The sequence below is a fragment of the Cucurbitaria berberidis genome (assembly GCF_010015615.1).
Source record: "Cucurbitaria berberidis CBS 394.84 unplaced genomic scaffold K460scaffold_3, whole genome shotgun sequence".
NCBI lineage: Eukaryota > Fungi > Ascomycota > Dothideomycetes > Pleosporales > Cucurbitariaceae > Cucurbitaria > Cucurbitaria berberidis.
The window spans coordinates 348,341-374,711 of NW_024468937.1; the positions used below are offsets into that span (position 1 = coordinate 348,341).

General features: G+C 53.1%; 9 protein-coding genes across 9 annotated transcripts; 6 read left to right on the forward strand and 3 right to left on the reverse strand.

Moving 5' to 3' along the window:
• Nucleotides 1-1,852: 1,852 nt before the first annotated feature.
• On the reverse strand, nt 1,853-3,320 carry K460DRAFT_376249 (uncharacterized protein; the record flags this gene model as incomplete). The annotated part of the gene is made up of 2 exons (XM_040934860.1): nt 1,853-2,729; nt 2,788-3,320. The coding sequence occupies 2 exons, from the start codon at nt 3,318-3,320 to the stop codon at nt 1,853-1,855; spliced, it is 1,410 nt and encodes a 469-aa protein (XP_040787157.1).
• A 509-nt stretch (nt 3,321-3,829) lies between these two features.
• On the forward strand, nt 3,830-6,172 carry K460DRAFT_309651 (AICARFT/IMPCHase bienzyme). The gene is made up of 4 exons (XM_040930140.1): nt 3,830-3,958; nt 4,006-4,964; nt 5,016-5,394; nt 5,443-6,172. Exons 1-4 carry the CDS (start codon nt 3,940-3,942, stop codon nt 5,880-5,882), a joined length of 1,797 nt encoding a protein of 598 aa, XP_040787158.1. The 5' UTR covers nt 3,830-3,939; the 3' UTR covers nt 5,883-6,172.
• A 338-nt stretch (nt 6,173-6,510) lies between these two features.
• On the forward strand, nt 6,511-6,947 carry K460DRAFT_404885 (uncharacterized protein; the record flags this gene model as incomplete). The annotated part of the gene is made up of 3 exons (XM_040936776.1): nt 6,511-6,648; nt 6,709-6,718; nt 6,775-6,947. 3 exons carry the CDS (start codon nt 6,511-6,513, stop codon nt 6,945-6,947), a joined length of 321 nt encoding a protein of 106 aa, XP_040787159.1.
• A 3,166-nt stretch (nt 6,948-10,113) lies between these two features.
• On the forward strand, nt 10,114-16,937 carry K460DRAFT_385421 (glutamate synthase; the record flags this gene model as incomplete). The annotated part of the gene is made up of 4 exons (XM_040935537.1): nt 10,114-10,569; nt 10,628-10,668; nt 10,724-15,588; nt 15,660-16,937. Coding segments are annotated over exons 1-4 (6,372 nt in total), but the record flags the coding sequence as incomplete, so codon positions are not given.
• A 455-nt stretch (nt 16,938-17,392) lies between these two features.
• Nucleotides 17,393-20,278, forward strand: K460DRAFT_335478 (uncharacterized protein). The gene is made up of 4 exons (XM_040930951.1): nt 17,393-17,519; nt 17,581-18,486; nt 18,534-19,208; nt 19,258-20,278. Exons 1-4 carry the CDS (start codon nt 17,461-17,463, stop codon nt 20,153-20,155), a joined length of 2,538 nt encoding a protein of 845 aa, XP_040787161.1. The 5' UTR covers nt 17,393-17,460; the 3' UTR covers nt 20,156-20,278.
• A 207-nt stretch (nt 20,279-20,485) lies between these two features.
• Nucleotides 20,486-21,945, forward strand: K460DRAFT_394448 (adenylate kinase-like protein cytosolic). The gene is made up of 3 exons (XM_040935995.1): nt 20,486-20,700; nt 20,763-20,815; nt 20,878-21,945. Exons 1-3 carry the CDS (start codon nt 20,538-20,540, stop codon nt 21,493-21,495), a joined length of 834 nt encoding a protein of 277 aa, XP_040787162.1. The 5' UTR covers nt 20,486-20,537; the 3' UTR covers nt 21,496-21,945.
• A 299-nt stretch (nt 21,946-22,244) lies between these two features.
• K460DRAFT_354498 (uncharacterized protein) lies at nt 22,245-23,005 on the forward strand (the record flags this gene model as incomplete). The annotated part of the gene is made up of 3 exons (XM_040931793.1): nt 22,245-22,255; nt 22,326-22,716; nt 22,799-23,005. The coding sequence occupies 3 exons, from the start codon at nt 22,245-22,247 to the stop codon at nt 23,003-23,005; spliced, it is 609 nt and encodes a 202-aa protein (XP_040787163.1).
• Nucleotides 23,006-23,420: 415 nt separating this feature from the next.
• Nucleotides 23,421-24,685, reverse strand: K460DRAFT_376256 (FAD dependent oxidoreductase; the record flags this gene model as incomplete). Its single annotated transcript, XM_040934861.1, has 2 exons — nt 23,421-24,595; nt 24,646-24,685. The coding sequence occupies 2 exons, from the start codon at nt 24,683-24,685 to the stop codon at nt 23,421-23,423; spliced, it is 1,215 nt and encodes a 404-aa protein (XP_040787164.1).
• A 521-nt stretch (nt 24,686-25,206) lies between these two features.
• K460DRAFT_416000 (uncharacterized protein) lies at nt 25,207-26,338 on the reverse strand. The gene is made up of 2 exons (XM_040937768.1): nt 26,213-26,338; nt 25,207-26,152 (listed from the first exon to the last, which is right to left on the reverse strand). The coding sequence occupies exons 1-2, from the start codon at nt 26,234-26,236 to the stop codon at nt 25,274-25,276; spliced, it is 903 nt and encodes a 300-aa protein (XP_040787165.1). The 5' UTR covers nt 26,237-26,338; the 3' UTR covers nt 25,207-25,273.
• Between the last annotated feature and the right edge of the window lie 33 nt (nt 26,339-26,371).

Below are 26,371 nucleotides of genomic sequence, written 5' to 3' on the forward strand. Positions count from 1 at the left end.
GTTGCTTTGAAATTGACGGGGAATAGCAATGGCAGCGAAAGGTGGCGAGCGGGGAGCAGAGGGCGTTGAGCGCTTTTGTAGCACAAAGAGTGACTGGTTGTTGAGATGCAGGCTGCTGGTTGTTGAGCTTGCCAATCGAGCAGGATACGTGCAGTCAAGCAGCGCTCAGAGAGGTCCAATGGCCGCAACAGACGTAGGAGATAGGTAGAGCGGTGGAAGGACAGGTGTGGGTGTGTGTGCCGGATGCTGCAGATTTTAATAGCAAACCCCCAAGGCGGTGGATGATTGGGATCTGAGTGGAACCCTGGTAGCGTCCACGGTCGCCTTCGGAATGGTTAGAGCGTCCAGGGAGGCGTTCGAGAAGGAGCGGCCCAGCTTCGCAGCTCGCAACACTAAACACATTCACCAAGTGTCTCTCTCCACCCGGCAATACTGCCAGTTGAAATCACAATTCCTTGCCACCGCATTGGACACCCGGAGCGCTGCCCTCGAAGCCTGAAACTGCGTGCGATATCCACCGAGGCGCACAAAATCCACAGCCGTGCGCATCTAGCATGCCTTCTCTAGCCTCAACTCGACAGGCCACACGTTGCTTCGTCTGGGGCACTGAATTTTCAGCAGATCCCTTCTATCCGTTGCCTTGGCGCATTTACTAGGGCATGTGTACGGCATCAGACCGCCAGTTTGCGCCCATTCTCGCGCGCCTTTTACCTCTCCCGCTCCACAGCCTCGCCTAGAGTCGGGGGGCGCAAGTACTAGACAGTATGGTCCCGTCCCGCTTTCTGAGCGCAACAAGTTGCCGAGACAGGACCAACCACGTGAAATTGGCATACCTGACGCTGATTAGATTCCTTTGTATCAGTAGCAGAGCATAGCAGCATCGTGGGGCACGCAATTGCACGACAAAGGTTAGTGGTGCTGGTCGCAAAAAATCGGGATGTTTCTGCAGGGCCTGTGGCTAGCCGACAAGGGGGCGTCCAGGGCACTGTTCAACCATATTGATTCGTCCAATCTCTTCGCCGAGGCTCCATCAATTGATTAGTTGAACGATATGCCACCACCACACTGCCGTTGAGCTTCCGCACGTGGAAGGTCCTGGATGACGTTTGCAGGTATCATAGGGTATCATCAGATCGTTATCAGATGTTTTTACCGTGGCACGTCATGTGAAGATTGCGTCTTTAATCATGGTTGGTCTTGCAGCAATTCAACCAATAAGTCGCAGCAGGTCCTATGCGATATCCCAGCCATGAACCCCCCTCCGTCATGTGCATTCTGAGATGGCTTCTGGCGATTATCAAGTGTCATGTCTCAACAAACACGCTCCATTACAGCTTATCGACTATCACACCTTTCCCAATAGGAATACAGACATCTTCCGCTCGATTGGACGCATAGTGCCTAGGCGTCCATTGGCATGCTACATCCATGAAACAGCATTTGACCTTACCCTACACACCAGATAAGCTTCGAGACACCCGTACGCAGTATGCCCATAGTCATTACCACTACATACCAGTCTACGTCGACGGTGGTCGTCGAGAAAGTGGGTCCGCACTTTTACTCCAGACTTTCACATGTTAAAGCCCACCCATGCCATCACCCTCACAAAGTGGATCTCTCACCTCGAGGATCGCCCCTAACATGCGTTCAATGGGTCTTCCGATGCACTGAAATTAAGCTAGGAAGCAATAAGCTCATTCTTAGCGTCGGAGGAATGTCTGACTATGATGAGGCCATTCGCTTTGTAGAAGATGTGGAGGCTGGAAGGATACAGAAAGTTTTTTCGGCAGACTGGATTGCGTTTGTGACAGTGCAAAGGCCTTCAGCTATCGTTATAACACGTCCGTTATTACCTGCTCTTCTTGAAACTCCTCCACGCCCAAAACACTAACAGAGCAGCAACACCTATTCTGCCTGCTAGTGCCGTAGCCACTGCTTTTCTTACAATAGGATAGTACCCTTCTAGCATCGAGTTTACGGCTGCTCCCCTTGCAGTCATCTTCGCTCTCCCAGTCTGTCCCCAACCCCGTCCTACTCCCAAGCCCGCTATGCCCACCTCTCCTGGCTTCTCCGACCCTTCACTCAAGCCGCCCAGTGCTTCGGCCCCCGCGCCGGCTAGGTTTTGGACAGGAGTCTCCCTCGAATCCCCTGTAATGCTTGACGAGGTGGTTGTCGTCGAAAGCTCCAGCGCTTTTTGCTTTCGAAACCTATAGGACAGAGCCCACATAACGAACCGCACGTCCCAGTTCGTGAACGTTGGATACGTCCACAGCTCCAGCGCATTGTGAGGTGGTATGTGCTCCAGGAAATCACTCACAACACCCAGTGTCAGTCCCCAGAGGAGTAGTGGTGGCTTCCGATCCGTGTGTCCAGCCTTTGAACCTCCTAGCACCTCTTTAACCTTGCCAATCACGCCCCTTGCTGAAGCATCGCCAGCTGGGATGAAGTCTGGTATCGTCGCACAGTGCGTTGAACTCGCAGGCACAAGTTGAATAGCCGCGAACATCATTTTCGAGAGCATAGCTTGCAGGAACCAGCGCTTGATGCCGAGTTCAGATTTCGCGAGGCGTGCGCTGACGTCGGCGTATTCGTGGGTGCGGAGATCGGGAGATAGTAAGGCGCGTAGCGGCACCCAGTGTGAGGAGGCTACTTCGGTCGGTTGGAGTCGTTGCGCAGGGTAGGAAGGCGATGTTAGGAGGTAAACGTAGGGACATAGGACCATCAACCTGGATATGATGTGTCAGCTTTGCGGAGAGATGAGTAGGGGGTGTAGGCGTGGTTTACGGTACTTTTCCCCAGCTCGTCGTGACGATCCTCTGAGGCAAGTTGCCCACGGCGATCGCATTGCGGTACCCCAGATCGATTCCAACTTCCTCCAATGCCTCCCTCACTGCCGTGACAGCATCATCATCGTCTTCAGGATCCCGCTTCCCTCCCGGCAGTGCAACGTGTCCGTTCCACTTGTCGCCAACCCTCGTCGCTCTCTTGATGAATAAGATCTCAGGATCGCCATGCTTCACCCAATCTTGTTCGAAGAACGCATTGAGTATAGCCTCAAAGTTGAATTTGTGACTCGATGTTGACGCGACGGAGGACCGGCGGCGTCGTGTTGGCGATCGGGGTAGATTTGGTAGAGGGTCGTCTGAGAGGGTGGGCCAATGCGCGTAGTTGGGTTGTATGCGCAAGATGAGGGCAACGGAGGCGCGCTTTGGTAAGCTAGGTGGACATTCTACCTCGGGATAGGGATGCGCGTTGAGCTCGAGGAGGACAGACTTCAAATGGTTAACGAAATCTTCGGTATCTGTTTGTGTGGTCATATTGTCGAGGGTGTCCCAGAATATGTTGTGTCTATCAAAAGGGAGTGATGATGTTTGATACAGGAGGCCGTCAATAAGCGCTGGTGAGACTTGACCTGAACTTATGACAGTCGTCAAACAAGTTTGACGTTACTGATTAACGGTCGTTGCGAACATGAAGGGTTTCTAGTCGAAGGACATTAGTATGACACTGCCGTTGTATTGAAGAAGAGATGGAGAGAGGGAGAGCCGAGGCCAGCATTTGCCATGGCGGAGATGACTGGGTATAGAGCTATCATTGAATGACCGGTGAGCTGGGGAACGTTCAGATACATCAACTTCATGCTACAGTCTATGCGATTAGGGACTCGAGCCATGTTTCACGAAATACCAGCGTGCGCGCAAGCTATTTGATGTTTGCTGCTCGGTGGAGGTGGCTGTCCCATCCGAGAATGAAGCTCTGGCCAATCGCGCCGTCCGAAGTCGGAATTACGTCGGGAGAGGGGCAGCAAAAAGCTTCAGAGGAATTTGGCGGGGCACTAGATTTTGGTCCACCCAGGCAGTGATACCCCAGATACTCCTTTCTCTTCGTTCTCTCCTTGAATTGGTATTTGTGTATCCCCAAAGCACGTTAGTCAAAATGCCAGGCCAAAAGACTGGTATGAAACTCAGCCTTACAGCAATGTATGAATACTAACAGCCACAGCCATCCTGTCCGTTTACGACAAGACAGGTCTCCTTGACCTCGCCAAAGGCCTTCACGAATGTGGTGTCCGACTTCTCGCCTCTGGCGGCACGGCTAAAATGATCCGTCAAGCCAACTTCCCCGTCGAAGATGTCTCCGCCATCACTAAGCAACCTGAGATGCTAGGCGGACGCGTCAAGACACTCCATCCCGCAGTACACGGCGGAATTCTTGCGCGAAACCTAGACGAGGACGATTCAGACCTCTCCGCCAACAGCATCGAGAAGATTGATTTCGTCGTCTGCAACCTATATCCCTTCTCTGAGACAGTTGCCAGGATCAATGTCACTATCCCAGAGGCGGTCGAGGAAATTGATATTGGAGGTGTCACTCTGCTTAGGGCTGCGGCGAAGAACCATGCGCGTGTCACCATCATCAGCGACCCGAATGACTACCATGATCTCCTCACAGAGCTAAAGAAGGATGGCTCGGTCTCGGAAAAGAGCAGGCAGCGATACGCCCTCAAGGCTTTCGAGCAGACAGCGTCCTATGATCAAGCTATCTCAGACTTCTTCCGGAAGAAGTATGCGGGCGAAGGCGACCAGTTCCTCCCTCTGCGCTACGGCGCGAACCCACACCAGAAGCCTGCGACCGTGTCGATGCCAGACAAGCCTTTGCCGTTCAAAGTGCTTGGCGGTGCGCCGGGATACATCAATCTCCTAGATGCGCTCAATGCATGGCCATTGGTACAGGAGTTGAGCAAGGCGCTGAACTATCCAGCTGCGGCCAGCTTCAAGCATGTTTCTCCTGCTGGAGCGGCCATTGGTGTTCCGCTCAGTGAGGGAGAGAGGAAGGTCTACATGGTTGACGACATCGAGGGTATTGAAAACTCAGGGCTCGCGCAAGCTTATGCTAGGGCACGCGGTGCAGACCGCATGTCCAGCTTCGGCGATATGGTTGCTCTATCACATGAGGTGGATGTAGGTGTTGTATCTTTGCGGGCAGTGTTATAGTATGCTAATGTTCTATAGGTTCCAACGGCAAAGATTATCAGCCGCGAAGTCTCCGACGGTGTCATCGCGCCTGGCTACACTGCCGAAGCTCTGGAGATTCTTAAGAAGAAGAAGGGTGGCAAATACCTTGTGCTCCAGATCGACCCGGAGTACGTCCCATCTGTGGACGAGGCCAGGACGGTATTCGGCATCACCCTGAAGCAACACCGTAACGATGCCAAGATTGTTCCTACCGACACATTCAACACCGTTATTGTACCCAAGAACTCTGGAACTCTTCCAGAATCAGCTCAGCGTGATTTGGCAGTAGCGACTATCGCGCTCAAGTACACCCAATCGAACAGTGTCTGCTATGCACTCAATGGCCAGATCATTGGCCTTGGTGCTGGTCAACAATGTAAGTCTCAGCTGCACGAAATGCGTGCTACCACTGACTGAAACCTAGCCCGCATCCACTGCACACGTCTGGCAGGTGACAAGGCTGATAACTGGTGGATGCGCTTCCACTCGCGCACTCTCGGTCTCAAGTTCAAGAAGGGCACTAAGCGTCCCGCAAAATCCAACGCTATCGACCTTCTCTGCTCCGGCCTTGTCCCCGAATCAGGCATTGAGCGTGACGATTTTGAGGCCAACTTCGACGAAGGTCAGGTGCCGCAGTCGTTCACCACCGAGGAGCGCAAGGAGTGGCTATCAAAACTGGAGGGTGTTGCTGTCAGCTCAGATGCCTTCTTCCCTTTCATTGACAATGTCTTTAGGGCGCACAGGAGTGGTGCCAAGTACATTGCTGCACCTACAGGAAGCCAGAACGACGGTGCAGTATTCGAGACGAGCGAGAAGCTGGGTATCACGTTTGTTGAGCAGCACATTAGGCTGTTCCACCACTGAGAGGTCACTGCCTAGCAGCTGATGGAAACGTGATTACGACATTCACGTGGGACACCATGACTGACTAGATAGAGATCGGTAGGCACAAATCGGAAAAACGGTGATCCCTTTGGAATGTGGTTAGCCTAAGAGGGTATCTTGATCACGATGACCTTTTCCGTGATCAAATTATATTATTTTGTTCGTTACGACGTTGTCGCAGTGCTCATACGTGTCAGCAGTTCTTACAAAAAATTCCCAGTATTGTATTCAATGATGCCTATACAAACCTTTTCATCTTTCAATGCGCGGATGTGGTCCTGAAGGCGGCTCATTAATTCTCAAGCAAACTTGCTCTGTCACTCGGATCCAACAAGCGCTGCCATCAATGCTTGTAAGCCAATTAACTTCGTGTTTGGCATTTGCCACACGAGAAAAGCGTTACCGGGGTGATCACCGCAGACCATCCCTGTTATGCCCTAGCGCTTGAGCCGCAATAGACGGAAGAAATGGAGGCGCTTCACCTTCACCTCTTTCTTCCTGTCGCCCAACAACAAACAGCCTGTCAGCCCTTCAATCGCATCTGGTCTCGACCAATCTAGTCACTGCGACTTCGAACAACTCTCCACACAGCAAAACCGCCACAATCATGTCCGCTCAGTCAGAGAATCAGCACATGGAGGGCGTCCAGGACCCCGCCACCGACAACAAGGGAAAGGGCAAGGCACCCGAGGCCGAGGAGTCTATGGATGACGACTCCAGCGATGAGTCCGGTGTCGAAGATCAGGTACGTGTTTCGCGCTCCAGGCGGAAAATAGGCGCAAAACAGCTAACATGATGGCACTAGGCTGGCGAAGGTATGTGTTCCCTAGCGACATGAGCGAATCCACTGCGACACTAACAGACCAAGTAGTCGAGGAGCCAGACGAGGACAACATGGAGGAGATTGAGACGGCCAACATCATCGGAAGTCGCACGCGCGGCAAGAACATTGACTTCGCCAAGGCTAACCAGGAGCTCGGCGAAGACGAGGACGAGGATGACGATGAGGATTTCGTGGATCCTGATGATGAGATGAAGGATTAGAGGTCGCGCACTCAAAATCTCTCCATCTTCAGGTATGGATGCTCTCACCGCTAGTTGGCACCACTGTGTACGCGGACGCCTAACCAGCCTAGGGCCTCGTCAATGCGATCATGACTTTTCGACGTCCATATTACGGTCAGTCGGGTTGATACAAAAGCTTTTGGGCATTGGGTAGCGGGGAAGGCTCATAACAATCGGAGTCTTGGCGCGATTGCTCGATGGATAACGCGGGGGGAGTGAGCTATCTGTTGTGTGCGCATTGAGCGTGGCACGTTTTGCAGATTGGATACCTCGCACTCGCGCGTGCATACAAACATCGTACACATGAATGAAAAGAACAATATCAAAATTTATTAACCATCGACATGTTCATGGCTCGGGACTGGAAACGGCATGCGTGTCACCACTTAGCGGGTATGGACAAGATAAATTGCATGTTCCTTGTTCCTACTACAGTAACAGTGGAGACGTCTGTATTTGCCCTTGGGAAGTCCCATGCTATAGTAGACACAGTCCTCAACAGCCTCACGTGTGACTTATCTCAGAACCGAATCAGTGAAGCTCAACATGACTCCATGTCCTTCCCTAGTCCAGATCTCCAAGATTCCTTGAGCGAGGCATCAACAGCTGTCAGCAATGCGGAAACTAGTTTGTTTACGATGTGGGACCAGGGTCTTTCAACGGGCAGCGTACACTAACGCCTACGATCTACCTGTACCTAGACTTCTTGAGCAGGGATGTCAGGTAACTTATCAACTAGTATCTTGCTAGACATTAGGAGGTGGACCTCGCTTTCAAGGGGAGAAGAATATGTTACACTCGAGCGATGAAGTAATTGCAATTACAAACGCTCGAGTATTGGTGTAGCTGCATGCGGACGCCGGAGGGAGCGTCGAGTAGCAGCCTTGCTTTGGGATAGTGTAACGCGGGATAGAGAGGTGCGTCTCATTCGCCTGTCTATTCAAACTGATAGTGTCTGTCGGATTGGTAAAGAGATGCGCGTCGATGCTTTTCCCTACATCTTCATAAACGCTTTGATGCTATGGTTCGGCAAGTGTGTGTCCATGCGGTACGCTCTGCGCAACCGAGTAGAGCATCAAGAATCGATTTTGTCGTCCAGGCCATGATTCGACGCGCAATCATTTGGTCGGCGGCAAAGGGCCGTGAAAGTACCATGGTACACCGACTCGATATGCAAGCTGCAGCGAGCAAGCCATTTGGATACGTGTCATAGCTGCTGATAGTCACAAGCCACCCGACGTGCAAACCAACAGATCTCTACCTTCTTCATTAGGTGAGACTCGACTGTGACAAAGCATTCTCACGCATCAGGCAGTTCCCGGGAAACTCCCCCTCTCTTGCCATTCTGTTACCCAAAGCGGAAGTGCATTGGCTACGTGGACTACGTCAGACATCAGGTCGCTCGCTGGGACGCGAGCGCAGATGCCTACCGTATCCGCTGGTCAATTTCCACCGACAGCAAAGGAGGCGACATCGGCGTGTTCAACAAGTTTCGAATGGGGTTGGATGCGCTGGTGGAGGAATTAAGTCCGGTTGTTCTCGTGACTCATGGAAATAGCAGACGAGTCGATAGGTACTGCCGTGTGAGCATTCCGGTCTCTTCCGACATGATGGAGACGCTGCCTCCTCGCCTGCCGTGGGGATTGCGGCCCAGGGTGTGCCAATTTGCGAGATGGTGGTTACTACAACTAGTGGCGAGTGTGCCCCTGGGAGCTTGGTGTTCAAGTAGCGAAGAAAAGTCGCGGTACTCTTCAACATATAATAATAAGTAATAAGTGATGACGATGAGCACACACCCAGACGCTGCAACGAGGGCTCCGCTGGAGAAATGGCGGGGATTTCCATCTCCCGTCCAACGAGGCTTGAGCATTCAAGCCGCATAGCGCAACGTCCGCCCTTGGCTGCCGTCTGGGGGGGGCCGGGCAGATAAGGAGGGAGATGACGTTGGTGAATTACCACAAGATGGGAGGCCGCCGGGCCAATTGGTGTGTTTGGGATTCAGATGATGCGGCGTGGGCAAGCCGCGGCAATCTGGCCGGTGGAGCTTAGAGCGCGGAAACGCACATGCAAGCTGCACCACCCAGTCATGGACCCAATGTCAAAGCGACTTTCGGAGCCCAGGATTGGGCGCACCGAGGAGCGAACCGCTGACCGCCTGCACTGCCAGCCTATCTCGTCCTGCTTACAGTAATGGGGCGGCAGAAAACCGTGGGGTACAGGCAGTTTTGCATGCGCAACACGCTGCAGAGTGCAGTGCCTCCAGCCAGACACACACAAGCATTGCTAACAAGATGGCCGCTAGCAACTCAAAGCGAGCCATGCTAGCTAGCGAAACGGCCAATTGGGCCATGCTGTTGCTTTTGCGGCACCAGCGAGCGGAAGGCGATTTCATTCTTGCCCTGGAGCGGCTCGAGACAAAGGTTCTCCCAGGTTGCCATATTTCCGCTTTGAGACCTTGTATCCATGTACACGAGATGAAATAGATGCAATTCATAAAGTCCCAAGACCACTTCCAAGCCCGCAAATTCCAGCGCACCCAGCCAGACGAGCGGAGAAGACGCTCCCCAGAGTCACTGACCAGGCCTCGATTGACGCCCTTGTAGCCCGGTAATTGGACGACGTCGGAGTGAAGGTGTCTAGCGCACTTGGGAAAAATCCACCCCACCAGCAGCCCTCCTCCGCTCTCTTCTCTCTTATTCATAAGCATTCCCACCAACGCTCCCGCGCCCATCTTCTCTCCCTCATCTCTCTTATCCCCCCCTCCAAGTCGCTTCTCGGAACACCGCGAGCCCACACCAAAGGCCTGTTCCACCTGGCTCCTACCACAAGTAAGTCTAGCCGCGCCATGTCTGGTAATTTCTGTTGCACCTGTCACGCCTCTCCCGGCATACATACAAGCTGCTGCGTCGCTACGTCCACCACCACCACCTGGCCATGTACGACCAACATTAGCGAGCGCCCGACCTCCTACTGAGCACAACCCCGCGCCACCCCATTCGCCCACCTTCTTATCAGCATGTGCTGGTGCTGGGAACAGCTATCAGGCGCCTCTGAAGCTAGGGACAGCGTCATAGGCTCCAATTGTTAATTATCTTCGAGAGGCATGCTGGCGACGGTGCTGGCGCATCACCTCGCTACTTCCGGGGCATGATTGACGCCTGCGAATCTGATTCCACCGCAATTGTTCCCCACTCACCTTGTTTACTTTGGAGCTAAGCTTGGAGCCGGTCTCAAACCACAACCAACTATACCTCGCGACTGTACAACTAACTTTCTACTCAGACTTCAGCAGACAATACCAGAGCAGCAGCTCACCGTCAAAGCCTCGAGCAACCCCGCCACCGCCTACTTCGACACCCCACCCCCAATACCAGACACCAACGAACCCAGAAATTCGGCCTTTTGCCGATATAATGGGTCGGGTCGCTTTTACCGAAGATACAAAACTGCCCCAGGATACCCAGATCGAAGAGGAGCAAACCTCGGTGTTTGCTTATCAAGATGGCCCAGAGAACAAGTCCTGGGCGGGCGCGCTTCCCTTGAAGCAGGGTCTGTATGACCCGGAACTAGAGAAAGATGCTTGCGGTGTCGGTTTCGCTGCGTGAGTGATACCCACAATTGGGAGTGTGTAGTAATTGTGACGACTAACAATTTGGCAGCCATATCAAGGGAAAGGCCAGCCACAAGATTGTCTCAGATGGTAAGAGCCAACAGCAGTGCTGAACATGCGTATAGAAGACTGACAAAGTGTATAGCACGATCATTGCTATGCAACATGACGCATCGCGGTGCCGTGGGATCAGACGCCCGAGATGGCGACGGTGCAGGTGTAATGACCTCCATCCCCCACAAATTTTTCCTCAAGGAGTTTGAGCGCGAGCAGGGCTACAAGCTGCCAGCGCTTGGCCAGTATGCCACCGGTAACCTGTTCTTCAAGCCGGACGCTACAATCTTGGATGAGACCAAGGCCATGTTCGAGGACGTTGCCGATCAAATGGACCTGAGAGTACTCGGGTGGCGAGTGGTACCACGCGACTCTACACTTCTTGGACCTGCCGCACTGTCACGAGAGCCCATCATTCTACAGCCATTCGTAGTCTTGAAGACCGCATATGGCGAGGGCAGGGAGCCGAAGCCCGACTTCCAACAGACGTACGATAACGGGTACTTTGAGCGACAGCTGTATATCATGCGAAAGCGCGCAACACACGTTATCGGTCTCCACAACTGGTTCTACATTTGCTCCCTGAGCAACAAGAACATTGTTTACAAAGGTCAATTGGCCCCAGTGCAGGTTTACGAGTACTACCACGATCTTCTAAATGTCGATTATGAAGGCCACTTCGCATTGGTGCATTCTCGTTTCTCGACCAACACCTTCCCCAGTTGGGACCGCGCTCAGCCTCTACGATGGGCTGCTCACAACGGTGAGATCAACACACTGCGAGGAAATAAGAACTGGATGCGAGCACGCGAGGGTGTCATGAAGTCCAGTCTCTTTGGCGACGATCTTGACCTGCTCTATCCTATTGTTGAAGACGGTGGTTCAGATTCTGCGGCTTTCGACAACGTTCTCGAGCTGCTAACCATCAACGGTGTTCTCTCCCTCCCAGAAGCAGTCATGCTCATGGTTCCCGAGGCATGGCAAGGAAACCACACCATGGACCCCGCCAAGCAGGCCTTCTACGAGTGGGCCGGTTGCATGATGGAGCCCTGGGACGGTCCGGCTCTGTTTACTTTCTCCGATGGCCGATACTGTGGTGCCAACCTTGATCGGAACGGTCTTCGTCCTTGCCGCTACTATGTAACCGACGACGACCGTATCATCTGCGCTTCCGAAGTCGGTACCATCTCTATCGAGCCCGAGCGCGTTGTACAGAAAGGCCGTCTGCAGCCTGGTAGGATGTTGCTGGTCGATACTGTCGCTGGGCGAATCGTCGATGACGCCGAGTTGAAGAAGACTGTCGCAGAGCGAAATGACTTCCGCGCGTGGGTCGAGAAGAACCTCCTGACTCTCCCCAAGATCCTAAAGGCAGTCGCTGAGAAGGGTGTCGATCTCTCACACACCCTTACTGAGAGCAAGCTCCACGAAGATCCCAGCCTACGAGCATTTGGGTACTCGCTTGAGCAGGTCAGCTTGATCCTGGGTCCCATGGCTGCCGACTCCAAGGAAGCTCTTGGGTCCATGGGTAACGATGCTCCTCTTGCATGCTTGGCCACCCAACCTCGTCTACTCCCCGAGTACTTCCGCCAGCTCTTCGCTCAGGTCACCAACCCTCCAATCGATCCCATCCGCGAGGCGATCGTCATGTCTCTGGAGGCTTACGTTGGACCCCAGGGTAACCTTTTGGAGATGGATGAGTCGCAGTGCGGCCGTATGCTACTGCCATCGCCTGTTCTGTCTCTCGAAGAGTTCAAGGCCATGACCAAAACCTACAAGCTGCACCCTCAGTGGACGGTCAAGACTATTGACATCACCTTCGCCAAGAGTGAAGGTATCGATGGCTACACGAACGCTCTCGATCGCATCTGCGAGGCCGCTACCGAGGGTATCAACGCTGGCGACAGCATCATTGTCTTAACCGATCGTGCTGCCAATGCTGATCGCGTAGCTGTCTCTGCCAGCTTGGCCACTGGTATGGTGCATCACCACCTCGTCCGCAACAAGTGGCGCTCGAACGTCGCCCTTGTCGCTGAGACCGCCGAGGCCCGCGAGGTTCACCACATGTGTGTCCTCGTCGGGTATGGTGCTGATGCCATTTGCCCGTACCTCGCTATTGAGTGCATCCTCAAGATGCACCGCGAGGGCCTCATCCGCAAGAAGCTCAGCCCCGAGCAGCTTATCGACAACTACAAGCATTCTTGTGATGGTGGCATCTTGAAGGTCATGAGTAAGATGGGTATTTCTACCATTCAGTCATACAAGGGTGCCCAGATTTTCGAAGCTCTCGGTCTCGATGACTCTGTTGTCGACCGCTGCTTCACCGGAACTGCGTCTCGTATCAAGGGTATGACCTTTGAACTGATTGCCAAGGACGCTTTCGCATTCCACGAGAGGGGTTATCCTTCCCGACCCATCGTCGAGATCCCCGGTCTTGCTGAGACTGGTGAATACCACTGGCGTGACGGAGGCGAGCCTCACGTTAACGACCCAACTGCTATGGCCAATATTCAGGATGCTGTTCGCACAAAGAACGACAAGTCGTACGAAGCTTACTCCATTGCTGAGTACGAACGCATCAAGGACTGCACGCTCCGTGGTTTGCTTGACTTCAGCTTTGATGACCGCAGCCCTATTCCCATCGATCAAGTGGAGCCCTGGACCGACATTGTGCGTCGCTTCGTAACTGGTGCTATGTCTTACGGCTCCATCTCCATGGAGTCTCACTCTACCCTTGCTGTCGCCATGAACCGACTTGGCGGCAAGTCCAACACTGGTGAGGGTGGTGAGGACCCCGAGCGTAGCTTGCGCATGGAGAACGGTGACACGATGCGCTCTGCCATCAAGCAGATCGCATCTGGACGCTTCGGTGTCACCTCCAACTACCTTGCCGATGCCGACGAGCTTCAGATCAAGATGGCCCAGGGTGCTAAGCCTGGTGAGGGTGGCGAGCTTCCTGGACACAAGGTGTCAGGTTCCATCGCGAAAACCCGTCACTCCACTCCTGGTGTCGGTCTCATTAGCCCGCCACCACATCACGACATCTACTCGATCGAGGATCTCAAGCAATTGATTTACGATCTGAAGTGCTCCAACCCACGTGCCCGCGTGTCTGTCAAGCTCGTCTCCGAGACTGGTGTTGGTATTGTCGCTTCTGGTGTCGCCAAGGCCAAGGCTGACCACATCTTGATCTCCGGTCACGATGGTGGTACCGGTGCTTCTAGATGGACTGGTATCAAGTATGCTGGTCTTCCTTGGGAGTTGGGTCTTGCAGAGACTCATCAGACGCTCGTCCTGAATGATCTTCGTGGTCGTGTCATCGTCCAGACTGACGGTCAACTTCGCACTGGACGTGATGTCGCCATTGCCTGTCTACTTGGAGCCGAGGAGTGGGGCTTTGCTACAACGCCACTGATCGCTATGGGCTGTATCATGATGCGCAAGTGTCATTTGAACACTTGCCCCGTAGGTATCGCCACCCAGGACCCCGAGCTCAGGAAGAAGTTCTCTGGTACGCCAGAGCACGTTATCAACTTCTTCTACTACATTGCCAATGAGCTCCGAGCCATCATGGCTAAGCTTGGGTTCCGTACCATCAACGACATGGTTGGTCATTGCGAGGTGCTCCGCATCCGTGACGATCTTCGTACCGAGAAGACTGAGAACATTGATTTGTCTTTGATCCTGACCCCTGCGCACACCCTTCGACCTGGCGTTGCCACATTCAACGTCCGCAAGCAAGACCACCGACTTCACGTTCGCCTTGACAACAAGTTGATCTCCGAATCCGAACTTTCTCTTGAGAAGGGCCTGCCCGCGCGCATTGAATGCGATGTTGTCAACACCGACCGTGCTCTTGGTGCTACTCTCTCCTATCACATTAGCAAGCGCTATGGAGAGGCTGGTCTACCGCAGGATACCATCCACGTCAACATCCGTGGTTCCGCTGGTCAATCCTTTGGTGCTTTCCTGGCCCCTGGTGTCACTCTTGAGCTCGAGGGTGATGCTAACGACTACGTTGGCAAGGGTCTCTCTGGAGGTCGTCTGATTGTCTACCCTCCTCGCAATGCAGTCTATCGCGCCGAGGAGAATATTTTGATTGGCAACGTCTGCTTGTACGGTGCTACTCGCGGTACTTGCTACTTCCGCGGTATTGCTGCTGAGCGTTTCTGTGTCCGCAACTCTGGCGCCACAGCTGTCGTTGAGGGTGTTGGCGACCACGGTTGCGAGTACATGACTGGTGGTCGTGTCCTTGTTCTTGGTTCCACTGGACGTAACTTCGCTGCTGGCATGTCCGGCGGTATTGCTTACGTCCTTGACATCCACCACGACTTCGAGCAGAAAGTCAACCAGGAGATGGTTGAGCTTTCCGGTATCGATGAGCCCGAGGAGATCGCCTTTGTTCGTGGTCTCATTGAAGATCATCATCATTACACCGGATCCGAGCTCGCCGCCCGCATTCTCCTCGACTTCACGCGTGCTTTGCCCCGCTTCGTCAAGGTCATGCCCGTGGATTACAAGCGTGTGCTTCTCGAGGAGAAGGCCAAGGCAGCTGAGAAGAGGAAGTCGGAATATCCTCTCCCGCTCCTCGCCGGCAACCCGGTGCGAACAGCCCACGAAGTAACCCGGAAGACGGAGCACGAAGCGGAGGCTAAGGAGAAGAAGAAGAGCGATCTTCTCGATATCGAGGAGAGCGTTACCGATGCTAAAGCGGAGAAGAAGAAGGCGCTTGTTCTTGACAAGACGCGCGGTTTCATGAAGTACCAGCGTCGCTCTGAGAAGTATCGCAACCCCAAGACACGTACCCGTGACTGGGCCGAACTCTCCCAGCGCTTGAACGAGGACGAGCTCAAGTATCAGTCCGCCCGCTGCATGGACTGCGGTGTCCCCTTCTGCCAGTCCGACACTGGTTGCCCGATTTCAAACATTATTCCCAAGTGGAATGAGTTGGTGTTCCAGGTAAGCTCCCTTGCCCCCTCCCCTGTGTTTTCTAAACACGGGCGCATCACCGTAATGCTAATTATGCCTAGGGTCAATGGCGTGACGCGTTGAATCGTCTCCTCCAAACTAACAACTTCCCTGAATTCACTGGTCGTGTTTGCCCCGCTCCTTGCGAGGGTGCTTGCGTGCTTGGCATCAACGAGGACCCTGTCGGCATCAAGTCCATCGAATGCGCAATCATCGATCGTGGTTTCGAGAAGGGCTGGATGATCCCATCGCCGCCCCAGCACCGCTCTGACAAGACCGTTGCCATCATCGGCTCCGGCCCTGCTGGTCTTGCTGCCGCTGACCAGCTCAACAAAGCGGGTCACACTGTGACTGTGTTCGAGCGCGCCGACCGTGTAGGTGGTCTCTTGATGTACGGAATCCCGAACATGAAGCTCGACAAGAAGGTGGTTCAGCGTCGCGTCGACTTCATGGCCGCCGAGGGCATCACTTTCAAGACTGGCGTCACTGTTGGCGAAGAGGGTTCGCCCAACCTTGACTCTCTTCGTGCCCAGTACGATGCAGTTATCTTTGCTACTGGTGCCACTGTTGCCCGTGACCTCCCAATTCCCAACCGCAACCTTGAGGGCATCCATTACGCCATGCAGTTCCTACACAAGAACACCAAGTCTCTCCTCGACTCTGACCTGGCCGACGATGCGTACATCTCTGCCAAGGACAAGCACGTCATTGTCATCGGAGGTGGTGATACTGGTAACGACTGCATCGGTACCTCTGTCCGTCACGGTGCGAAATCCGTTGTCAATTTCGAGCTACTACCTCAGCCTCCACCAGAGCGTTCTCGCGACAACCCCTGGCCGCAATGGCCCCGTATCTTCCGAACGGACTATGGCCACAACGAAGTCAAGACTCACATGGGCAAGGATCCGCGTGAGTATTGTGTCATGTCCAAGGACTTTGTCGACGACGGCAGCGGCAAAGTCAAGGGTATCAACACTGTTCGTGTTGAGTGGACCAAGTCCGCTTCTGGCGGTTGGGACATGAAGAACGTCGAGGGCAGCGAGCAGTTCTTCCCCGCCGATATCGTCCTGCTCTCTATGGGTTTCTTGGGTCCTGAGCAGCGCGTCATGAGCGACGTAGTCGAACTTGATGGGCGCAAAAACATCAAGACGCCTCCCGGTCACTACAACACCAACCTGCCTGGTGTCTTTGCTGCTGGTGACTGTCGTCGCGGTCAGTCTCTCATCGTATGGGGCATCAACGAGGGTCGCCAGTGCGCTCGTGACGTCGATTCATTCCTCACCGGTTACGGAACTTCACTACCTGTTACTGGTGGTATCGTCAAGCGCCCACCTTATGAGGTCATATGCAAGGCAAATGGTTCTCCTAAAGGACTCATCACCGCTGCCGCTTGAACGTGTTTGGATATAACGAACGCATACGAAAGAGAGGGCATGAAAAGACGGCTTGGATAAAAGACTGATGTGGGATATGTTTTGGGATAAGAGTCATGATGTTTAGATATTAGGCGTTTGGGGCTGTTGCACGCATTTTGTATCGTTTACCTGCAAGATACCTTTTTCAGTGGGCGGAGTCATCTGGGCGGCATTTGCAGTGTATAGCATGCTTTACTTATCAATTTGTGTATATATGCAAATCAATTATTTTACATTGCAAATTTTGAACTACTTCGTGGTGATTTTGAGGATGTAAACGTTCTTTGACCCATGCTGCAAGTTTCTGCCAAGAAAAGGCACATGACGTCACGCGCGCCTGGGCCATCCTCTAGACTCGCTCACGATCACCTTACGACAGTCAACAAATGATTTGCGATTCTAGCCGTATTACGTTCGATATGCGCCGGTAGCACTTCGACAAATAAATATGTTACCCCGTCCAGGCTGGCATCATGCTGGAAGACGCCCTCTGCAGGAATTGACTAGGTACGTCGAAGAAGCTTTGCGACGGCTGCAAGTCATCGCAAGGATGCTAACAGCTTATCAGAACCACATACCCAACACTCCATCCGCTTTTCAGAGCCTCAAATTCAGGTTCTCTTAAACCATGGATTGTCTCGGGCCGATATACTTCAACCCTCCAAGCGGGTGAAGACAAGACTGGTCATATTAGTGCTGGACCTAACGAGGGCATTTTGTTCTTCAACAATGTCTTTCCTATTCAAATACGCAAGATCCTAGGACTGCCAATGCCAAGAATTCTGGACAAACTTGTCAGTCCTGCTATTTCTGGCACAGATCCGACCAGCGTGATCGAAAGGGCGAAAGCCAAACGCAACCTGCAAATTACGGGCACCGAAGTCCTTCCTCGCATGAGAGAAGGTGGTGCTTTTGTCAAATTTTCATATGACAGTAGCACCTCAGCCTCCGAGATCGAAAAAGTACTACAACAGTACTTGAGAGATGAGCCTGTGAAGCCATGGTGGAGCCCGTGGCGTCGCATGCGCGCCAAAGTCGTCAAGGGACGGCCATGGGTCGAGGACTTGATGCGCTTGCCTGCCCCGCGGTTGAGGGTAGAGTTTGTTTCAGGCGAAGCAGGAGCCCCAGCTACGGACGCTGTGGAGTTGAGTCAAGAGCAGCTCTTCCAGTACTTCAGACCATACGGAAAGCTAGGAGACATCGTCATGCAGCCTCCGGACTCCAAAGTACTGCCAAAGTTTGCTTATCTGGACTACTCGAGCATAGGAAAGGCCATCATGGCAAAGAACTGCATGCATGGTTATCTAGTATCGGAAGCCGAGGGGGGTGGTCTGAAAGGGACGATCTTGAGGCTCAAATACGAGCAGAAGATCAAACCTCGTTATATCAGGGATTGGATTTTCGGTCATCCGAGGATTATCATTCCGATCGTGGCAGCTCTCATAGCTGGCACGGTAGCTATTGTGTTTGATCCGTAAGTTTTTGTGCTCTTTCTCGACATCTCAGTCTAACAAACCACAGGATCCGGACGTTCTTTGTCAAAGCCCATATCACAAGAAATTTCCACATCGAAGACAACAGGTTCTACAAGTGGATCAAAGGCTACGCCACAGATATCATTCATGGCGGCAAACACGACGATGATGATGCTGGTATGGATGCAATCTGGGATGACCGTAAAGGAAACATTGAGCAAATACAAACGTGGCTAATGGAGACGGCCGAGACGTTCATCATTGTGCAGGGTCCTCGTGGGTCCGGCAAACGCGAGTTGGTCGTCGAGCAAGCTCTGCAGGACAAAAAACTCAAGCTCGTACTTGATTGCAAGCCCATCCAAGAAGCCCGAGGCGACAGCGCTACCATTAATGCTGCTGCAATGTCGGTTGGGTATAGGCCGGTATTCAGCTGGATGAACAGCATCAGCGGTATGATCGATATGGCTGCTCAGGGTGCAACAGGCGTCAAAACTGGCTTCTCTGAGACTCTTGACTCTCAGCTAAACAAGATCTGGAACACGACAACGTTAGCTCTGAGGCAGATCGCCTTGGACACTCGACACAAGAGTGACAAAGATGCGAATCTTGGCGATGATGAGTGGCTTGAAGCGCACCCAGAGCGCAGGCCCATTGTCATTATTGACAACTTTCTACATAAGAGCCAGGAAGGTGGTATCGTTTACGACAAGATCGCAGAATGGTAAGACACAAGCTCTGACAACAGTCCCAAACCCGCTGACAGTACGCAGGGCCGCCCGCCTCACCACCACAAACGTCGCTCATGTGATCTTCTTGACAAACGAAGTCGCATTTAGCAAATCACTTTCAAAAGCTATGCCCGACCGCGTATTCCGCCAGATTTCCCTATCAGACTGTAGTCCTGATGTCGCCAAACGCTTCGTTGTAACACATCTAGATGCCGATGTCGAAGATGACCCATCGCCCAAGGATGGCTCCCCCAAGAAATTGCCGTCAGAGCATCGGACTGATCTCGGCGAGTTAGACACTTGTATCGATTTACTCGGCGGTCGACTCACTGACCTTGAGTTCCTGGCAAGGAGAATCAAAACGGGCGAAACACCAACAAAGGCTGTGCACGAGATCATCGATCAGTCGGCTTCTGAGATCCTCAAAATGTACATCTTCGGTATGGAAGACGAAGGTGGCAACAGACAATGGAACGCTGAACAGGCGTGGATGTTGATTAAGACACTCGCTCAGAGAGAAAGCCTACGATACAACGAAGTGCTGCTTGACGACATGTTCAAGACAGGCGGCGAATCTGTCCTCCGAGCACTCGAACAAGCGGAGCTCATCTCTATCGTCTCAGGCCCGAACGGCAGACCATCGACTATCAAGCCCGGCAAGCCTGTCTACCATTCTGCGTTCAAACGCTTGACGGACGACAAGGTGCTGAAGAGTCACTTGGATCTCGCCATCCTTACCAACCTGTCGAAGATTGAAAATGCGACGATTGACAAGTGTGAGAATGAGTTGCTGCTGCTGAGCAAGCTCAGAAGCCAGCCTGCGCAGACGACGGGGAGAGTAAACTACCTGCTTACGAAGATGATGACTAGCCAGAACAAGGTGGAGAATTATGAGCTGGAGATGAAGGGGTTGAAGAAGGTTTTGGCTGATGAGAATTGATGAGTAGGCGAAAGTAAGAGGTCTCTATGATGAGGCACTTTTGGCTTGGAGCGCAAACGTACATATATAGCGATACTATCTCCCTTCAATTGCAACGATAGTCTTTCTATCGTGAATGTCCATACTTTGAATGCTCAGACTATCTCCGATGAGTAACTGCACCGCACCGAGGTCGGTCGGTCGGGAGCAGGGTGCTTTTTCCCGTCCGTCCAACCGAGCTTGGGCTAGACTGGCCGCCAACCACGGCAACGTCAGCCAGCTCCTCCATCTTGATCGCTTGTCCCTCTCAACAAACTGCCATTGCGCACCCACCCCGCCTTCATCACTTCGGTCGTATACGTCGCCTGGCGCTTCTCCAATTTCTCCTTCACATTCCGGCACAATGGCTCCCATATCGGATACGGTCGTCGATGACCTGAAGAGCACCGTCTCGCGGCTCGAGAAGCGCATCGCGGAACTTGAGAACCGCTTGTCTGGACATGGCGGGAGCGCGCAGTCGTCGCAAGAGAGCGTCAGGATGATCTTGATGGGACCTCCGGGTGCTGGTGAGTTCATGTGCTGAATGAAGGCTGGGCCCATGACGAACTTCTACTTACCTGCAACACAGGCAAGGGCACCCAAGCACCGCGCATCAAGGAGAAGTTCTGCGCCTGCCATCTCGTACGTTATCATGGGCATGAGGCGTTCAGCGCCATTAGGCAACTCGATACTAACGGGCACAGGCTACTGGAGACATGCTACGCGCACAAGTCGCGGCAAAGACGCCGCTCGGCCGAGAAGCCAAGAAGATCATGGACGCTGGAGGTCTCGTCAGCGACGAGATCATGGTCAACATGATCAAGACTGAGCTGGAGAGCAACGAGGAGTGCAAGAACGGCTTCATTCTCGACGGTTTCCCGCGAACCGTAACCCAGGCCGAGAAGCTGGACGGTATGCTCACCGCAACCCAAAAGCCCCTCCAACACGCCGTTGAGCTCCAAATCGACGATGCCCTCCTCGTCTCGCGCATTACTGGTCGCCTGATCCACCCCGCCTCCGGCCGCTCGTACCACAAGATCTTCAACCCACCCAAGGCCCCTATGACCGACGATGCCACGGGCGAGCCGCTGATCCAGCGCTCAGACGATAACGAGGATACGCTTAAGAAGCGCCTCGCAACGTACCACGCTCAGACTAGCCCCGTGGTGGCCTACTATCAAAAGACGGGTATCTGGAAGCCCATTGATGCGAGCCAAGAGCCTGGCCAGGTCTGGAAGAGCTTGCTCAAGGTCTTCGATGACAAGGCGAAGATTGCTGGCCGGACGGGCAGCTTGCTCAACAAGATCGGCCTCAAGAACTAGACCGAGTTCACCTCGGTACTAGATGTAGAGTAGAGAGCTGGAGAAGATGAGCTGTGGATGATACGAACGGTATCGACGTTACGGCCCATGAATCTTGGTGAATGGTCATGTTTGGAATCACGTAAAAGTCGGCCTCGGGACTCTGCCGCGGGGAATGCACATATGTAACAGAAGGTTCCTTGTACTTGTACAGAAGCATCAGGATCGGGTGGCAGGAGTACTTGGAGGGGTCCTGTGTTTCTATTGTATGTTCAGACACTTTTGTAGCCTGCTTTTGGAGAATGTCCAAGGTTGACTTGTCGGAGAGCTTCTTGGAAATGCATTTGTAGCTGCAGACAGGCGTCTTGACACTGCGTGCGTGAGAGTGAACACCCCTTGAGGACAACCGTGAGTTTGACTTCAGGCGTACCATTATATGTACCTATTGCCAATGATTCGCAACCACAAGGCAGCCCTACAACACTGACTCGACTACACACGTGCCATGAGTTCTTTATACAACGTGTTCTAGACACCAGACTCATCGGCGTTTAGCCCAACCCTAAGCTCCGACGCCTCACTCTTCACTCGCAAAAAAGTGTACCCCCATTCGACAAGTGTCCTCCGCATGTCCACAATTGCTCTCCGCACCGCGCGCATACCCCGGCAAACCCACTGACAAGCCTGCGAACCACTAAAACCCCTATCGTGTGCCGCGCAATAGCGAGAAACATCATAGCATCAGCGTGCGAAGATTAAAGTAATAGACCATGTCTAGCAGGTAAACAGCCGCCCAAGCCCACCATGATCCCTTGGAGAAGAGAAGGCCAAGTCAACTAACGAGACCCTAGGTTCGGAAGACAAGACGCCCGCGACGACCTCTTCAGCTCCTACAACCGCAGCGCCTCGCCCTCGAAATCAAAGAACAAGGCCCGGTCCTCGCCCTACAACGCCAGCTACGGCTACACACCTCCTTCCTCAGCCGATGCACACACGCCGTCTTTTGGCGCATACGGGGCCGCGTCGTCGTCGAGTAACGGAAGCCTATTTCCTTCAAGTAGTGGGAGCGGGTACGGTGTAGGGGGAGGCGGAGGTGGAGGCGCCAGGAATATAGACGGGAGTTTCAGGAGTGCCACGCCGAATTCGAGAGGGCAGTATTCTGCGGCTGTCATGGACGAGTTGGAGAGCCAGAATGATGAGCATGTGGGTGTTTTGACGTCAAAGGTTAAGATGCTTAAAGATGTACGTACGGTATCTCCTCTATCTTTGTTCTTTACCTCCTTGTCCTACCTGTGAATTGATACTAACTGGCCGTTTTGTTCAGTTAACACACCTCATCGGCGACGAGATCCGCGACTCCACCACGCTCACTGAGAAAATGAATGACCAGTTCGAGAACTCGCGGAACAAGATTAAGGGGACTATGACTCGCATGTTGAGGATGGCACAGACGACAGGCGTAGGCTGGAAAGCCTGGCTAGGCTTCTTTGCCGCTGTTATTTTGCTGTTTTTGTGGGTGCGGCTTAGGTAATATAGTATGGGATGGAAGGAGGCAGGGTCGGGTGAGGAGGAATGAGATTAGGAGAGGATGAGGAAATCTTGCATTTGGCGCGGCGTTGGGGTTTTATTTTTGTCGATGTCGGGGTTCTTGAGTTCGAGAAGCGGGCGCGGTTTGCATTGCAACTACTACTGATTCATGTGTATATGTACGCATTATGCTAAACAAGGCAGTCACAGTCACTTTTCAAAGGTCAGAGAAAGACCCGTAGTGCACCTTTCGATACGTGAGCACGGGTATTATTACTAACTGCCCAATCTATCGGCTTGACTCCACGCCGGTGTCATTCCATGACTGGTTCCTCGCATATCCAGTCCGGAGCATAGGAAGAGGCATTATATGCTTTACTCGACCAGTTACCCAAACATAATCGTAACAACGTATAATCTCACACCCCAAACTTCCTAGGATCCAAACTACCAATCCCCGCACTCCTCACGCTTCCCTCGAAAACCAGTTCGCTCAAACACTTACCCGTCGCCGGCGCATTCTGAATGCCCCAGCACGTATGTCCAGCACCCATCAACAAGCCCTTTACGCTCGTCTCTCCAATCAAGGGCCCACCACCTCGACTCACGTTCGGCAAATAACACGCCTGCCTCGCCGTAACCTCTCCGTCGCGTAGCTCCTCGGACACAGACGAAACCTGGTCGATGATATCTTGACACCTCGATTGGTCGATCTGTACTAGGTCGGTACTGGTGGGCAACGGAATGAGCTGGTCGCCTTCGCCGCAGGCGTAAACTTCGTTGTTGGGCCTCGCGTAGATCTCAGGAGTGACGGTTTCCGCTCGCCGGCCGTTGCCGCGGGGGAGGTCGATGGAAGTGAAGAGGGCGTAGGCGGAGACAGGCCGTGAAGGACGGATGGTGACGGAGTGAGCGCGCAGAGCGGAAATAGGTGCAGATTTCCAGATTGTTTTTGTCCAGGGGCCAGCAGTCAGGACCACGGTGTCTGCTGCTAGCTTCTTCTCTTCGCCCGTCTCTTTGCTCTTATACGTAACTGACGTGACTGCGCCGTCGCTTTGGTCAATTAATGTAGCAGAACCATAGACGATCTTCACCCCCTTTTCTTCTGCGAGCTTTGCCATCGAGGTGGTGAACTGGTATGGGTGGACTTGTGCGGTTGTGCTCGGGTCGCCCATCTCATCGTAACTTTTGAGGCTCTCCGGGGCTACCCAATCTAGTTCTTTCGGTATACCCGCCGCTTTCAGCAGTCCTTTCGCCTTTTGCGTCCTCTTCTGCAAGGACACAGAGTCCCCCTTTACATCACTCTTGTCATTACTCTGTGACAAAACACCTTGACAATCAACCTGCCCGCAATGCACCGCTCTGTAACCCCATCGTTCCGCACCGCCATGCTTCTCAGCTAACTCTTGGTGCAACTTGTAACTCAAAGGGACTATGCAGCTTGGGTAGGCCCATAGTGCTAGAAGACCACCTGCTTTCCCTGAGGCGCCGCTTGCGATTGTAGTCGCTTCTAGAAGAGTAATGGTATGTTTTTCCTTATTGAAATTTGGGTGCTGAGAGAGGAAGTAGGCGGTTGTTGAGCCAATTATGCCGCCACCTAGACGTGTCAGTTTGCATTTCGTGAATAAATGTGGAATCAACTCATACCAATAATAACAATGTTACGTGTCTGCTGTTCGGCCGCCATGATGTTTGCCAGGCGGTAAGTGACTTTTTGCATCAAGTTGTGTTGAGATGGAAGTGTGGCGCTGAACTTGGTGTTGCAGATTGGGCGGTGGAATTTAGGCCCACTACCGGTACGTCATAGGTGGAAAGGTGGGATGTTTGCTAGAGGATTTCCGAAGCGCCTACCGCCCTAGTTGAGTTATCACTGGTTCTATAAAGGTGTTTTTAAGTGCGGAGATGTTTGTGATTATATTGAGTCTTCCTTGCCTTGAGAGGGAGTGACTCCTTACGGATCGCATCAGACTCATCAGAAGGTTGATAGTGGGTACCAATTGGGAGAACGATAATGACGTTTAAACCCATAGTTAACAACCATCTCAACATATGCAGCCTATCCTAGAAGACTAAATGTACTTACAACATGTCCGCACCGAACGTATCTTCACAAAACTAGAGATAGCCCGACTAGGGCGTAGGGGATGTCTGCTAGAACATTTTTGGCATTTGAAAGGCGCGTTTGAACGCCAGTATCGTTTACAGATGGCCACCAGTGTCGTTGTACATGAAAAAAAGAAACCAAGGAATGATATCCCACTCTGACTGCACCAGACTAGAAATCCCCGCCGCCACCAAAGTCGCCTCCTCCATCTCCTCCACCAAAATCTCCTCCTCCGTCTCCGCCACCATAGTCCCCGCCCCCATCACCACCCCCATAACCGCCGTCGCCTCCGCCATCTCCCGCGTCAGCCATTGCAGAGCCTAATAACGCGCCACCTAGGAGACCTCCACCGGCACCTAGAGCTAGCGCTCCACCGGCACCCATGCCACCACCAGGACGTCTTCCTCCTTGTTGCATGCCATAACCCATAGGTTGTTGTTGATATCCTCCGCCGTAGTATCCTCCAGGTGCTTGCTGGCCATGTTGTTGAGGGTATGCATTTGACGAGCTCGAGCTGTGGCCGCTTGCCTTTCCTAACAACTTGCCCAAAAGTCCTCCCTTGCTTTTGCCCTTGTCTTGCATAGAGTTGTCTTGATACGGTGTCTGCGTTTGTTGCGGGTAGGGACTTGCGCTCTGCTGCGGGTAGCCGCCATACTGTCCCGCCTGTGACTGGCCTGGCTGATTGTAAAAGTCGTTCGCAGCTCCGCGATGTTCGCCTGGTCTTCCTGCGCGCGCTTCTTCCTCTTCTTGTAACCTTCTCGCTAGCTTCTCGTCTTCAGTGATATTCGCGCCAGTGCCCGCATATGGGTTGTTGCTGCCGAAACCCGACTTCTCGCTTGTTCCTGTCGAATGACCGCCTATGCCTCCCGACCCTGGCTGCCCATATCCTGGAGGTGGGCCATGGGGCGGACCTTCGCCGGGCGGGTAAGCGGGTTCATTTGGCTTATCCCACTGTGACTGCTTCGTGTAGATGTTCACAAAGAACCACTCGCTGTATTGCGCATTCCATATCGCTTTCCAGCCTTCAGGAACCTTTGGCGGAGGCGGGCCCTGCGCATATCGTCAGCTTCAAGTTCCATTTGTTACGAAAGGGCGGAACGAGGCGCATACAGAGGGAGGAGCGAATTCTGCCATGTCGTGTCGCGAGAGGAGATTTGAGGTATCGCCTTGATCTGGGGGCGATTGCGATTCAGAGTGACTAATATCCGGGTATTGTCGCAGGTAAGCTGACTTCTTTGTAGAGGGGCTATGGTGAGCTCATGAGCTAGT

Bases quoted from the DNA above. Each gene is read 5' to 3' on its own strand.
- K460DRAFT_309651 (XM_040930140.1), top strand. The intron at 4,965-5,015 runs GTAGGTGTTGTA...AATGTTCTATAG, and splicing joins CTCTATCACATGAGGTGGAT to GTTCCAACGGCAAAGATTAT. The intron at 5,395-5,442 runs GTAAGTCTCAGC...ACTGAAACCTAG, and splicing joins CCTTGGTGCTGGTCAACAAT to CCCGCATCCACTGCACACGT.
- K460DRAFT_335478 (XM_040930951.1), top strand. From the start codon at position 17,461: ATGTTACCCCGTCCAGGCTGGCATCATGCTGGAAGACGCCCTCTGCAG. The intron at 18,487-18,533 runs GTAAGTTTTTGT...AACAAACCACAG, and splicing joins GTAGCTATTGTGTTTGATCC to GATCCGGACGTTCTTTGTCA. The intron at 19,209-19,257 runs GTAAGACACAAG...GACAGTACGCAG, and splicing joins TACGACAAGATCGCAGAATG to GGCCGCCCGCCTCACCACCA.
- K460DRAFT_394448 (XM_040935995.1), top strand. From the start codon at position 20,538: ATGGCTCCCATATCGGATACGGTCGTCGATGACCTGAAGAGCACCGTC. The intron at 20,701-20,762 runs GTGAGTTCATGT...CCTGCAACACAG, and splicing joins GATGGGACCTCCGGGTGCTG to GCAAGGGCACCCAAGCACCG. The intron at 20,816-20,877 runs GTACGTTATCAT...TAACGGGCACAG, and splicing joins AGTTCTGCGCCTGCCATCTC to GCTACTGGAGACATGCTACG.
- K460DRAFT_416000 (XM_040937768.1), bottom strand. From the start codon at position 26,236: ATGGCAGAATTCGCTCCTCCCTCT. The intron at 26,153-26,212 runs GTATGCGCCTCG...CGATATGCGCAG, and splicing joins CAGAATTCGCTCCTCCCTCT to GGCCCGCCTCCGCCAAAGGT.